Here is a 13,423-nt window from a genome sequence, read left to right on the forward strand (position 1 = left end):
GATATGTATATGTATACATATTTATGTATATCTATGTGTGTATGTGTGTATTGATAGAAGGGTATCTTAATTAAATCAAGAGGCCATATTTTAGTTGGTGCCTAAAGAGTTGACTCCTACTCTATTATTTTCCTCCAGAGCAGTGCTGCATAATAACACTTGACAAATTCTTGTGATTACACACTCTAGATATGGTGGCACTTGGGAATGACTAACCTATCACATGTTACAGTCCCTCATTTTCATTCAAGAAGAAATGCTTAGATCAACTGCCCCACAAAGTTGAGTTCTAGCTAGATTGCTTAACAAATTCATGGACATAATTCCATGATGGTGTACAAGGCTAGACAAACTTCCTCAAATTGCAAGAGGTTGGTTGCCTATGCACAATTAAAAGCACCGATGACAAACCATGCATGTAAGTTAGCATCAGATCCAACCCAACCAAAGAAATTTCAATCTGAGTACCCTGCTTAAGGATGATGATACCTTGAGTGTTAAAAGTTCTTTTATTTAGAGAGAGAGAGAGAGAGAGCGAATGGTGACCCCTGCATGTTCAATACATATAGGTAGGTTTGCAGCAAATCCAATTCTTATCTATATACATGCCCTCAAACATGTAACTTGTTTGTGGAAGGTCCAACATGAATACAGGTTAATTCACACAATTCCTTTATCAGGTGTTAGTATTTGAAAGGGAAAGAGATTGGCAAATTCCATATGCTGGTTGTCATCAATTTCCATTGTGTTGCTTCCATGGCTGAAATAAGGGCTCCTTGGAAGGTATTGTGGTGGAAGTTTAATGCAACTAAAAAATGGATGGAAGGTGATCCAAAGGTGATGATCTATTGGATTAGCAAGTCATCCATGGGTAGCTATGTTATACTCTTCCTCTTCATATGAGCATACAGTGTTGTTTTTTGCATCTCATGTACATAGAAAAGGTAATCAACTTGCTGACTAGCTAGCAAGTTGGGCTATGAATAAGTGTATGGATGGTGACTGTTTTCTCCTTTCCCTCTCAGCTCCTGTCACTCAGTAACAGGGTTGATTGGATAGGAGTTTATTTTTTAGTTCAAATTTGAGGGTGAAGTATATGAAGGAATTTCTATAGGTTGTCTATGCTCTATTGTGGTAGTATTATCCTTAGGTAGCATTTAGTGACCCAAATGTGATCATCATGGTGATCTAAGATCACTGGTGATCTAAATCCTATGATGATCTAATCACTAGTGATCTAAGATCACTGCATTTGGTAAGCCATGGTCAGGTGATTAAAGATCCTCGAATATCTACGAATAACCTATTTGGTATTCTATGAAAATCCAAGATCACTGATTATATAATACCAAAACTATCCATAATATATTCCATAAAAATATATTTACTAGTACTATAAATTATTAATCATATAAAAATATATCAATTGTTATTATAGAATTAATATTTTTATTTATACTTATAATATATTATTTGCTAATATGAATATTTATTTTGATTAGAAAAATAAGAAAAATAGAAGTAATATAGTAAATAATTTTTATTATATAAATATAAAATACAATTAGATATTTTTACTCTAGTTTAAAATTATCATTAAACCATAATATGAGAATAATATGATTAATAATATATTATAATATAATATATATCATAAATATAATATATAATATCAAATATAATATAATATCATATATACAATATTGATATAATATATTAACAATATATTGATGTACTTTTTTTTTCGATATTTTTGTCCTCATATTTTATCCCAAGATCACTGTCTGAGGATGATCTTAGATTCCTTACCTCAAGGACAGGTATTTCATTATTAGGTTGGAGGGTGATTTGAAATCACTGCTACATAGGATCACCACGGTGCAACCAAACACAGTGATCTCCTCACCTTCATCCACGTCATCCTTGATCTCGGATGGATCACCTTATACCAAACGCCCCCTTAACGAATATTATTTTTAACTCATTGACTTCAATACAATGGATTCTAAGTGTTTTAGGTGTGTCATTGATGCATGAATGACTAACTTTAATCAAATCATCCAACTACAATAGTTATTTAAATATCAATTTGCTAGCTCATGAGTTGATATCCTTTGTAAGTAAACAACAATATTATTTTGTTTTATTTATTGACCTTTGCTTACACATTTTTAACATTGAGAATGAAAAATGATGGTTAGACAATAGGCTCACAAGATGTTGGGATTGATAATTTTCCTACCGGCCAAGACTTGACCACATATACATAATTACATATCATGTCAATGTTCATCAAGACTTGCTATTTAGAGAAAAAAAAGCATCTAAGATCAACCAGCTCTCAATCTTCTCAGCATTACTCATAAATGATAAATTATTGACAGAGATAAGTTCCTCAAGCTATTAGATACATTCATCAAACCTGTATGCTTGTAGGACACTCCAATAAGTGAAAGTTCTGTGTGCTTTCTTAATAGGCTATATGGGGCTCCAACAAATCTCTGGCTAGCAAGGGTTTGTAAGCTATGCTTAAAAGAAGCCTCAACATTTGCAAGGACCATCAAAGTTGCACAACATATGCTTTAAATATTTACATTTTCATTACAATCATGATTGTTTATCCATGTAATAGAACTCTTCATATTATTTTTGATGATTCAATTCATATAATAAATAACCTATTCAAATCAAGAATTTTCAAAATATTTTCTCATATTAGAAGTTAAGATGACATAAAGTATATTTGGAAGAGTACATTCTTCACATTTCATGGTGCATAATTAATGAGGTGCAGAAATTTAGGATGAATTTTATGTTAATAATGGATTAAACTTTGTGTATATACTCAATAATTTTAGTATTTTTTCCAGAAAGAAAAAATACAATACAAACCGACTTTTCACATGTAAAGCACGTGCTTTCACTGGTCAAAATAAGTAGCAAGTCAGATATACTATATGATAGTGAAAAGTATGTTATGTGCTGAAATCAGCCAAGCAAATGGATGACATTGTATAAAGTCAGTTTGCTCTACGACATCATCATATTCCTTTTGGAATTGGATAAAGTATATCGGTCTTGGAAGGACACGGACATGAGAATTTGATTTAGATGCATATCTAAGTGTTTGACTCAAGAAAATTAAAAGCAAAAGGAAATGAAGACTCATAGGAAAAACTATATTAAACTAAATTAATTATATTGAACCATTAACTGAACTCAAAAAAAAAAAAATAGCAGTAGGATGTTATACCAATGTTCTCATCCAAGCTCCAAGATTAGCTTAAGGATTAGGCAGCATGACCTTTGCAAAATCATCATGATGCTCACATCCTTGACCAAATTATAAAAACAATAAAGAGCCTTCTTTTGACAACATTATGGTGGGTTGAGCTCATTATTAGGCTAAGGCCCTATTTGGGATTGCTATTGATAGTAGAGCTTTAGTCAATAGAACTTTTGTCAACAGAGCTTTTGCTAGTAGAGCTTTTAATAAAAGCTTGTTTGCCATGTGGTAACTAAATTTCTATAGTCTTCAGGAACTTTAACATTCGTTTGGTAGTATTTAATTTACAAATTATTTATTTTTAATAATATAATACTGGAATAGCATAATATTGCAACAAAATAGTATAATATTACAGGAATATAATAATGTTATGCTATTAAAATATGAATATTATGATAATGATAATGATAGTAACATAGTATTGTCAATAACAATAGTATAATATAATATAATTAATATAATGCATCTACTATTCCTGGATAATTATAATACAATATTTTGATATATAGGATTAGAAATATTATTGTTACTACATAGTATAGTACAATTATAATATATGAACCTGATATTATTATTTTAATATAATATTATATAGTATTACACTATAAATATAATAAAGTGTGAAGTTTAGAGGTTTTTTAGTCATATAAATAACTTCCTAACAGGCTTCAGAAAGCACTTTTAAGAAGAAGCTCCAAAAGGGAGGACTATATCGATGGTTCAAGTTTTTTACTAAACACCCATATATTGCCCAATAGTGCTTTTTGGGCTCTAGGAAGGGCTTTTGGCTTCTCCAAAAGGAATCCCAAATGGGGCCTAACTCTTCATGGATCACTAAGAGCTATGGCCAAAGAACTCTACACGTATCTAAGAGTATATCCAACTCCGACATGTATCGGGCATGGATTCTTCCAGGTGAAAGTGAGAGTCCAAGCAACATAAATTTAGGAATGATAAATTAGAGTCTAATCAAGCTTTATATCAAGTCAAATTGATCAAGCATTCCGAGCATCAACTAAGCTCAAATTTGGTCAATATCAATTAGGTTTGACCCACTATAGTGCTCGTTCATCCAGTCATTTTTGATAGGAACACTAAAAACAGGCATCTCATGAGGAAGTACAGCCTCTAGAAATTATGCAGGGACGTGGGCCTATCCAGACAAGACTACAGGACATCTAGTGCCGACAGAAATATTAGCAAGGATGTAGATGGAACCCAGTGTAATTATCTGCATTAGGTTCATGGTGCAGACCAAGCAATAAGCAAGGATATAGATTGCAGGTTAGAACAACATGTAAAATTTATTATACTGGAATGGAAACAATCCAGAAACCCAGAATAGCATTGCCTTGAAACAACTTTAAAGCATTATAAATGTCTGGTGTATCAGCTTTTACTATTTATAAAGTGCAAAGGCAAGCACAAGATGTAAACGAAAACACAGATGCAAAAACATGGCCTTGATTGCTTGTTCACCTTCATAAATTTTGCTCCACCAAAAAATTCTTCTTGTTTCAGTCGTGAAGTCTTAACATAGCGTGAAACATAAGCTGCTTTTCCATCCTTGATGTGCATGCCATGAATCATTCTACAAGTCAAAATGAAAATTTCATCATACATCAGTTTTCTTACATATCAGGGTCATTTAAACATATGCAACTCCCAGAACCAATGAGTGCATGGCTATCCAAGAGCAGGAAAAGTTGCAACTTTGAAAAACAAAAAAAATCTGAATTCAAAGAGAATGGGTGATTTGAAGATGATTTCAGTTTACTTCTCTTCTGTAATTCTCCCATATCTCCTCTCCTTGATTCTAGTCCATCTATTCCTATTCTTACAAGTTACAACTATATATTTGGAAATTTGGAGGCAGCCAAAACTGAAGTTCCATGTGAAGAATCAAGTCTTACAAATAAGTTGCACTTAAATCATATGGAAAATTGGAAGCTACACTACAGACAATTCCCATGCAGACAGATCTAGAATTGAAGAAGAGCCTATAAAACATGCTATCGTCTGTTCATGCTACATTACTTTTAATTTTTTTCAGCAAAATAAGATGCTTTGGGACTATAAGAAATATTTTGAGTCTTCATGAATATTTTTAGTATGCCAGGATAATATGTTGGAGCATCTAACAAGTACCATACTTGTGGTAGAGTTAAGGAAGTGAAATGAGTGAAATAAATTGAGATAGAAAAATTACAAAAATTAGCTCTCAACTACAACATCAAGGATACATTAGTCATTCTTTATAAAGTATATGGTATTAGAAAAAACCAAATTGTGTTGAAACATCACTCTGGTAGTGTCAATACAGTAGTGTCATAACCAGCACACTTCACTTGGAGAATGGATGCACTATTTGCCATCCTTGGATAGCACATCAGATCTAGGTCATACACTATGCATGCTGATTATCATAATAAACCAGCCTCCATCAAGAATGTCCACAATCAGAAGCAATCGTGAAACCACATAGCTCAAAACAATCCACATTTCATGAATATTTTAGAAATAGTCTACAACCAGGTCATTTTGGTTCTTCAACAAAGAGGTGAGTAAATACGCACCCATCTCCATCAAACCTGCACAAAATAAATAAAAAAATAAAATTAACCATTACCTTGAATATGTCTCTAGAAAGCTTGATGGAACATGTGTCCGCTACTTGCAACTAAAGATATCACAGCAAGAAGTTCTCTCTTTCATTATGAATGTAATATGAATATGATTGCCCACAGGTTGGAAATGGAAGATATGCATTGAATTTTGATGCAGAAAAGGTTACATTTAAGGACAACAGTGCAGCTCAAGAAGTATGAGAAATGTCTCTTAATAAAGCATATATCAGTGTATAATATATCACACCTACATGTCTAGATGTAAAGCAGAATGAACGATCACTAAATCAGGATATTCAAATAAATCACCAAAAGCAAAAGTACATAATTCAGCAAAACTTGGGAGAAATTATTTTGATTTTTGGAATGATTAACTTCTGTAAGCTAAAGAATATCAGAAACATCTCTGAGCACAGGCAAAATTCAGCAAATCTTTTTTAAAAGAAAAAGAAAAAAGCAAAAGATTGATGAGTTATTAATAGTCAGGAATTATGTAAAAGTATCCAAAAATACTCGGAAACTACATTCTTTCCTTGAGGGTGCTGTAAATCTTGAAGTTATGAGAGGAAGAGTCAAGCAAGAGGGTACCAGTGATATCCCGCCACAGGAACAAACTTGGGATTTGGTCCAACTCTAACAAATTCACCATTCAAGCACTCCTGCCAACCAGATACTACACAAACTTCAGGCTATTCTCATAAATCCATTCAGATGTGGAGGTGGTGGTGGTAGTGAAGGAAAAAAAAAATGACTTCAAATCCTTTCCAGTTAAATCATCCCATGCCAACTGTTCATCAGCCGCCGCGGGAGATTAAATAGGGCAGGTATATGTATGTATGTATGTATGCATATGTATATACATGAATAAGTATATGTACGGATGTATGTATATATGTATGTATATGTATTTGTGTGCACGCAAGTGCGTGTGTGTGCACGTGTGTCAATCATCCAGCATTGGCTGATGAATGGGTGATTGAACTGGACCCTCCGACTGGTAGTCGTTTCTTATTTCCTTCGGAAGCAATATAGCCTATCATTTTCAAGAAGAACAATAAGAATTAACAAAACAAAAGCAAAATAATTTGGGAGATAAAAATATAAGAAAGTGAGTATTTCTTCTCCACCAAAGTGTCTCAGATAAATAAACCAACAAATTAACTGCCCAAAGAAAACCAGAATCTTTCCCCAGAAGGGGGTTAAATGCAAGTTGTCTACTAAAACAAGTGTAAATTTAGAAATTCAACTTTTACCTGCGAAATTCACTTAGGATCCATAATATATTTGAAAATTGTTTTTTGAAAAAGGAAAAGGGTATCTTAGCATGGGTAGTAGATAACTGAAGCAATAAATCATCCATTTTTTATTATTTTGAAACCCAGATAATTTAGCCTATTCCCCTTTCATTGAAGCTGATATAAATAATAAATAAACAAGCACCCAAAAAGAATCAGTAACCCCATCCACACTTAATCACTTATAGAAACCTGAAGAAAATTAAGATAAAAAACTAAAACAAAACAGGAACATTCGATAATATGGGCTAGAAGACCAAGAGTAACGATTAAACAAATCGATCAAAAAACCATTTTTAGAAAACCCAGATAAATTAAGGCTGATTTTCTTCACAGAAGCCAATAAAAAATAAACAAAATAAATGGTCTCCCAAAAACAATCATATATCTCCTCTAGAACAGTCGAACCATCTAAAGTATCATAACAAAACGATCTTTTTACCAAACCCAGACAAAATAAAAGTAATTCCCTTCCCCACTTAAAAGCTAATAAAACACAAACATATGTTCAAAAGAACCTGAACCTCCTCTAGAACAGGATAAAACTGCGAAATTTCCCATTTAAATTCAAGTAACAAAGAAAATGTTCAAGGTTTTATGCCGAACATACTTAAAATCCAAAAAAAAATCAGAAAATCAAGGAAAAAGAAAAAAGAAAACGTCGGACAAGAGAACATGGGGCAAAAGAATGGTATATAACCGTTTCATAAATTCCAGGTAAATTTTGTTTGTTTGACAAAATTCCGGATAAATTAGATTAGCTCCCATCTCTACTGAAGCTAATATAAACAAATAAATGTGGAATCACCCAAAAATAACCAAAAACCACCACTAAACCAGAAAAAAATGCAATATCTCAAAAAAAAAATAAAAATAAAAAAAGGAAAAAGATCCCACCTTTTGAGCTGAACTCACTTAGAATACACAGAAAGTTTTTTGAAAAAATGGGGAAAAGATTAAGAAACGGTTGCTGGACTCACCGGAAGGGAACCGCGGACGGGGAGGTCGAAGCAGGGCGGAGTCTCGTCGCGGACGGGGGCGAAGTTGCCGGAGAGGTAGTGGAGGGGCTTCGAGGAGTCGTGCATCAAGTAGACGATGACTCTCTCGATCAAATCCACCGCCTTCGAGACTAGGCCCTTCCTCGGCTTCGGATTCACGGCGACGATCCCCCGCTGCTGCTCATTCTCCACTGCCTCCTTGGTTCCCATGGCAGCGGCTACTCCGTCTGCTATCGAATCGGTCCCGTGGAATGGCAGCGATGGCGGTGGCTCGGGGAAGATGGGGTGGGTATTTGAAGTTGGAGAAGTGATGACTGGGGAAGCGGATGGAGATGGCCGGCAGAGCAAGCGCAACGTAGAACGTCAAAATTCATATAAAAAAAACAAAAGGAATAATATTTATTTATCCATTCATGTCACTGTTATCATCTTTGGCAGAAAAAATGATTCACTTTCTTTCGCGCGAATCGACCATTGGATCGGGCATTGGTTCGCTTCAAAATGCTTGGACATCTGTGCAGATAGCCATCCAACGGTCGACGTCCCAAAAGAAGATAGATCATTCTTTCACAAGAAAGAAACAATCGAATGCTTGATGGGGAAATATTAGATTTTGCTACAATGCTCCGTGAACCTCTTATAGTTATTTTATTATTGACTTTTCTCAGATTATCTATCTGGATCTGTTTATCAGCAACCAAATTTAATTGATCACGTATTCGATCGGTGCAATAAATAGCTCAAATTTTAAATATAATTAAAAAAAATAAAAAATTAGTGTGATATTTTGTAAGCCGCATCTCTTCCATCCCTCCTCTTCTCTCTCCTTCCTCTTTTTTCTTTCTTGATAGACCACCATATTGTTAGAATTTGATGCCTCAAGATTCGATCCATATTGAGTCCACAGCGAGATTCGCAACGAAACCAACGAGTCCAAGATTATCTCAAATGAAATTCGGACGGAGAAGATACGCTCGAGAGAAACTGACATGAAACTCAAAGTGGCGGAGCACCACCGACGGCCGGCGGAGAGGCTGCGGTGCGGCAGCGCGCGGCCCGGCCACATAGAGCGTGGCCCAAGCCCGGGCATATGCGCACAGGGGCGCAGCCCCAGCCCACGCGCACGCGCACGTAGGAGCAACCCGCGGGTATCTCGATCCACTGTGGATCGGGCGGTCCACGAACGGGCCTGTGGACCGAGGGGGCGTTTCCCCTCGATTTCTCGCGGTCCATCGTGGACCGCACGATATTTCATGCATGTTTCTCGCGGTCTACATCCTATTTCGTGGATCGACATATGATCTGATGGTCCTGGGTGTTTTCGATCGAGATCCAACGATTCAAAGGGTTTTTTTGGGTCCTTTAAGGAGTCTGTTTCCTATTTGTGTTGGGTTTTAAGCCTTTATAAATGCCAGTACACAGGAACAGAGGGCTTGTGGGCGTGGTGGTTTTTTTTCAACAAAACATCCGAGAACAGTGGGGTGCGGCGCAACTTTAGAAGGCAAAAAACCCACGGAGAAAGCAGACACCACACGCTGAGAGGAGCAGGAGCAAGGCTCCTAGACAGCGGACAGCGGTCGCTTCAGAAGTTCAGAGGGGTCTTCCTAAAAAGAGAGCTTTTGTGAGGGAGAACTTCCTGTGAGGGAGAAATTGGGTATACAAGGGTTGAGGGTGAGATCTCCTCTTGTAATATTCTTTTTTCTCATAGTGAAGTTTGCATGCTCCATGGAGGCGAGCCCTTTTTAACTGATCCACGTATTTGATTGTTTTTTATTTTATTTCTTCTATCTTCCTGCTGCATCGCACGGTATCGAAAAGGTTCTGGGAGGTAGTGTCCTGATCAGACATCCACCAATAAGTGGTATTAGAGCGAGACGGTACAAAGATGCAGATTGCAGCGATGGTGAGCAAGACTGAAGATAGAGAAGACAAGATCAATCAAGATGGAGATCAATAAATTTAATGGAAAGAGCAATTTCTCCTTGTGGCAGGCCAGAGTGAAGGATGTGCTCATCCAATAAGAGTTGATTGATGCTCTTTTATGCGAGGAGAAGTCGACCACTATGGAGGTGCAGGATTGGAGACGGCTACAGATGCAGACGGTGAGTACCATCCGCATGTATCTAGCGGATGAGGTGGTGATCCATGTGCTTGACGAAATTTTTTCGACGGTGCTGTGGTCGAAGCTCGAAGAGTTGTACATGATGAAATCTCTCACCAACACTCTTTTCCTCTGAAGACAGTTCTACTAGTTGCGGATAACTGAGGGACAGAGTGTGTAGGAGCATCTAAGCCACTTCCAGAAGATCCTCACCAACCTCCTCAGTATTGGCGAGAATGTTGAGGAGAAGACTAGTGCGCTGGTTTTGCTAGTTTTGCTTCTTCCTTCGTATGAGTCCTTGGTGACTGCTCTTCTAATGGAGAAGAGTACCATCAAGATGGATGAGGTCACCACGGTGATTCTTCAGAACGAGGTTCTCAAGAGAAAAAAATCTGGCTTCGAGCTCAGGTGACAGTAGCTCAGCTTTGGTGGTTTCTGGAGGAGCAGAAGACAGTAGACAGAGCGATAGGAGATCGCAACGAGGGTGGTCCAAGTCCAGGATGAGGGACTTGGGCAAGATCAGGTGTTACTGGTTTGACGAATTGGGACATCTAGCCAGAGATTGCCCTCAACTCAGAGATTGGACGATGGCTGCTGTAGCGACGGCTAGTAGCGATTCAGAAGGAGATGTCCTGAAGATATCTGACGAGGTATCTACTTCTTTCCAGTAGTGGATCTTAGATTCTGCATGCACCTATCATGTATGTTATAGAGAGGAGCAGTTTGACTTCATGGAGAACAGTGAGGGCACTGTTTATCTGCTAGATGGATCATACTGTGCAATCAGAGGCATTGGGACGGTCAGCTGGAGGACACATGATGGTGCAATGAGAAGATTGGGGGAGGTTCGATACATACCCGATTTTAGATAAAATCTTATTTCACTGAGCAGACTGGATTCGGGAGGCTACAGGATGGTAGCTGATGGAGAAATTCTGAAGGTGCTATGTGACGATAGAATTATTCTGGAGGAAAAAAAGAAGATGAGAGGATATTATTACCTGATGGGGAGCTCAGTGCGAGGTAGAATTTTAGGAGCTAGGAGGAGCCTAGAGCGAGATGGAGCTCCAGGTGGAGGTAGATCAGGCACGAGATGCAAGACTCGAGAGGATGAAAAGGGATATCGCAAGATGAGATTTCTATTGCCACAGGATGATGCCCCCAGCAGGTCTCAAGTCAGGAGGAGCACAGCATACGATGGAGATGGGATCGAGAGATCTGACTCGACTTCCATATTTGCCCATCCATGATCAGCAGGCGATAGCCCCAGGATATGGGGGCGAGGAGATCCAGAAGCTCTCAGAGTTAGAAGAAAGCCGAATATTGAGTCAAGATGGAGATTGTTAGGATTTAATGCCTCAACATTCGATCTACATTGAGCCCATAGCGAGGTCTGTGACGAAACCAATGAGCCCAAGATTACCTCAAATGGAGTTCGGACAGAGAAGATACGTGCGAGAGAAGCTGGCACGAAATTCGAAGCGATGGAAGACTGCCGACGATCAGTGGTGGGCCAGCAGAGTGATGGCGGTGCGGCCGCACATGGCGGGTGCGGCAGCACGTGGCCCGGGCACGTAGAGCGCGGCCCAGGCCCGGGTGCATACGCACGGGGCACGGCCCAGGCCTAGGTGCACACACGTGGGGGTGCGGCCCAAGTCCACGCGCATGCGCACGCAGGAGCAGCCCGCGGGTATCCCGATCCGTCATGGATCGGGCATCCACGAACGAGCCTGTGGATCGAGGAGGCATTTCTCCTTGGTTTCTCGTGGTCCACCGTGGACTGCACGGCATTTCACACGCGTTTCTCACAGTCTACGTCTTGTTTTGTGGACCGACGTACGATCTGACAGTTCTGGGTGCTTTCAATCGAGATCTAATGGTTTAAGGGGTTTCTTTGGATCCTTTAAGGAGTCTATTTCCTGTTTGTGTTGGGTTTTAAGCCTTTATAAATGCCAATACACAGGAATAGAGGGCTTGTGGGCATGGTCGTTTTCTTTCAACAGAACACCCAAGAACAGTAGGATGCGGCGTAGCTTTAGAAGGCAAAAAACCCACGAAGAAAACAGACGCCACAAGCTGAGAGGAGCAGGGACAGGGCTCCTGGATAGCAGATAGCAGTTGCTTCAGGAGTTCAGGGGATCTTCCTAAAGAGAGAGCTTTTGTGAAGGAGAACTTTATGTGAAGGAGAAATTAAGTGTACTAGGGTTAAGGATGAGATCTCTTCTTGTAATATTTTTTTTTCTCATAGTGAAGTTTGCATGCTACGTGGAGATGAGCCTTTTTTGGCTGATCCACGTATTTGATTATTTTCTATTTTATTTCTTCTTTCTTCCTGCTACATCGCGCGGTATCGAAAAGATTTTAGGAGATGGTGTCCTGACCAGACATCCACCTACAACCCCATCTATTCTCACTGCAGGTTAGTGTATGGCAACAGGGAGGCTAGCAGTGGCGGAGGAGGAAGAAATGTAGTTGCAAAAAAATGAATGGTGGAGGAGGAAGGGGGCGGACCTGAGCAGTGAAAAGGGAAAGGGGGTGGGAAAGTGAGCGGTAGCAGTGGGGAGGCGAGCGGCAAGCCCAAATGATGGAAGAGGAAAAAGAAGGGGGATGGTGTGTGGTTATGGGAAGGTGAGTGATGGAGGCGCAGGAGGAAGGAGTTGGTGAGCTTGAGCGCCAGAAGTAGAAAAAGGATGGAAAAATGAGCGACGGTGGTGGAGAGATGAGTGATAGGCCTAAGCGACAAAAGAGAAGGAGGAAGAAGAGAAGCGGCGAGTGGCTGAAGAAGACGATCAGTAGAGGCAGAGGAGGAAGGGTTGGTGGGCCCGAGCAATAGAAGAGGAAAGAGAGTGGAGAAGCAAACGATGGCGGAGGGGAGGCGAGCCATGATGGCTCAATCGATAGAAAGGTGGGTGGAGGAGGAAAAGAAAAGGGGGTGACTGTAATAGCGGATCCAACCGACAAAGAGGTGGGCAGAGGAGGATGAGGGCTGTAATGGCAGCGAGGAGGCGAGCAAGAGTAGACAGATGGCAGTGAAGAGAAGCTATGAATAAAAAAAAAAAGAAATAATAAAATATTATTTTTAAAAAATAAAATATAAAAATATGATGATACCG

The 13,423-nt window shown here is 38.9% G+C and overlaps 1 protein-coding gene across 1 annotated transcript in view; it reads right to left on the reverse strand.

The window, feature by feature from the left end:
* Nucleotides 1-8,560, reverse strand: part of LOC105052030 (carotenoid 9,10(9',10')-cleavage dioxygenase) — a 20,985-nt gene extending 12,425 nt beyond the window's left edge. Inside the window, exons 1-4 of the mRNA XM_010932713.4 lie at nucleotides 8,192-8,560; nucleotides 6,505-6,575; nucleotides 5,866-5,880; nucleotides 4,769-4,880 (exon numbers count right to left, since the gene is read on the reverse strand). Coding sequence (XP_010931015.2) covers nucleotides 4,769-4,880; nucleotides 5,866-5,880; nucleotides 6,505-6,575; nucleotides 8,192-8,419 — 426 coding nt within the window. The 5' untranslated portion in view covers nucleotides 8,420-8,560. The remainder of the gene's footprint in view (nucleotides 1-4,768; nucleotides 4,881-5,865; nucleotides 5,881-6,504; nucleotides 6,576-8,191) is intronic.
* Nucleotides 8,561-13,423: the final 4,863 nt, after the last annotated feature.

The sequence above is a fragment of the Elaeis guineensis genome, chromosome 13 (assembly GCF_000442705.2).
Source record: "Elaeis guineensis isolate ETL-2024a chromosome 13, EG11, whole genome shotgun sequence".
In the NCBI taxonomy this organism is placed as follows: domain Eukaryota; kingdom Viridiplantae; phylum Streptophyta; class Magnoliopsida; order Arecales; family Arecaceae; genus Elaeis; species Elaeis guineensis.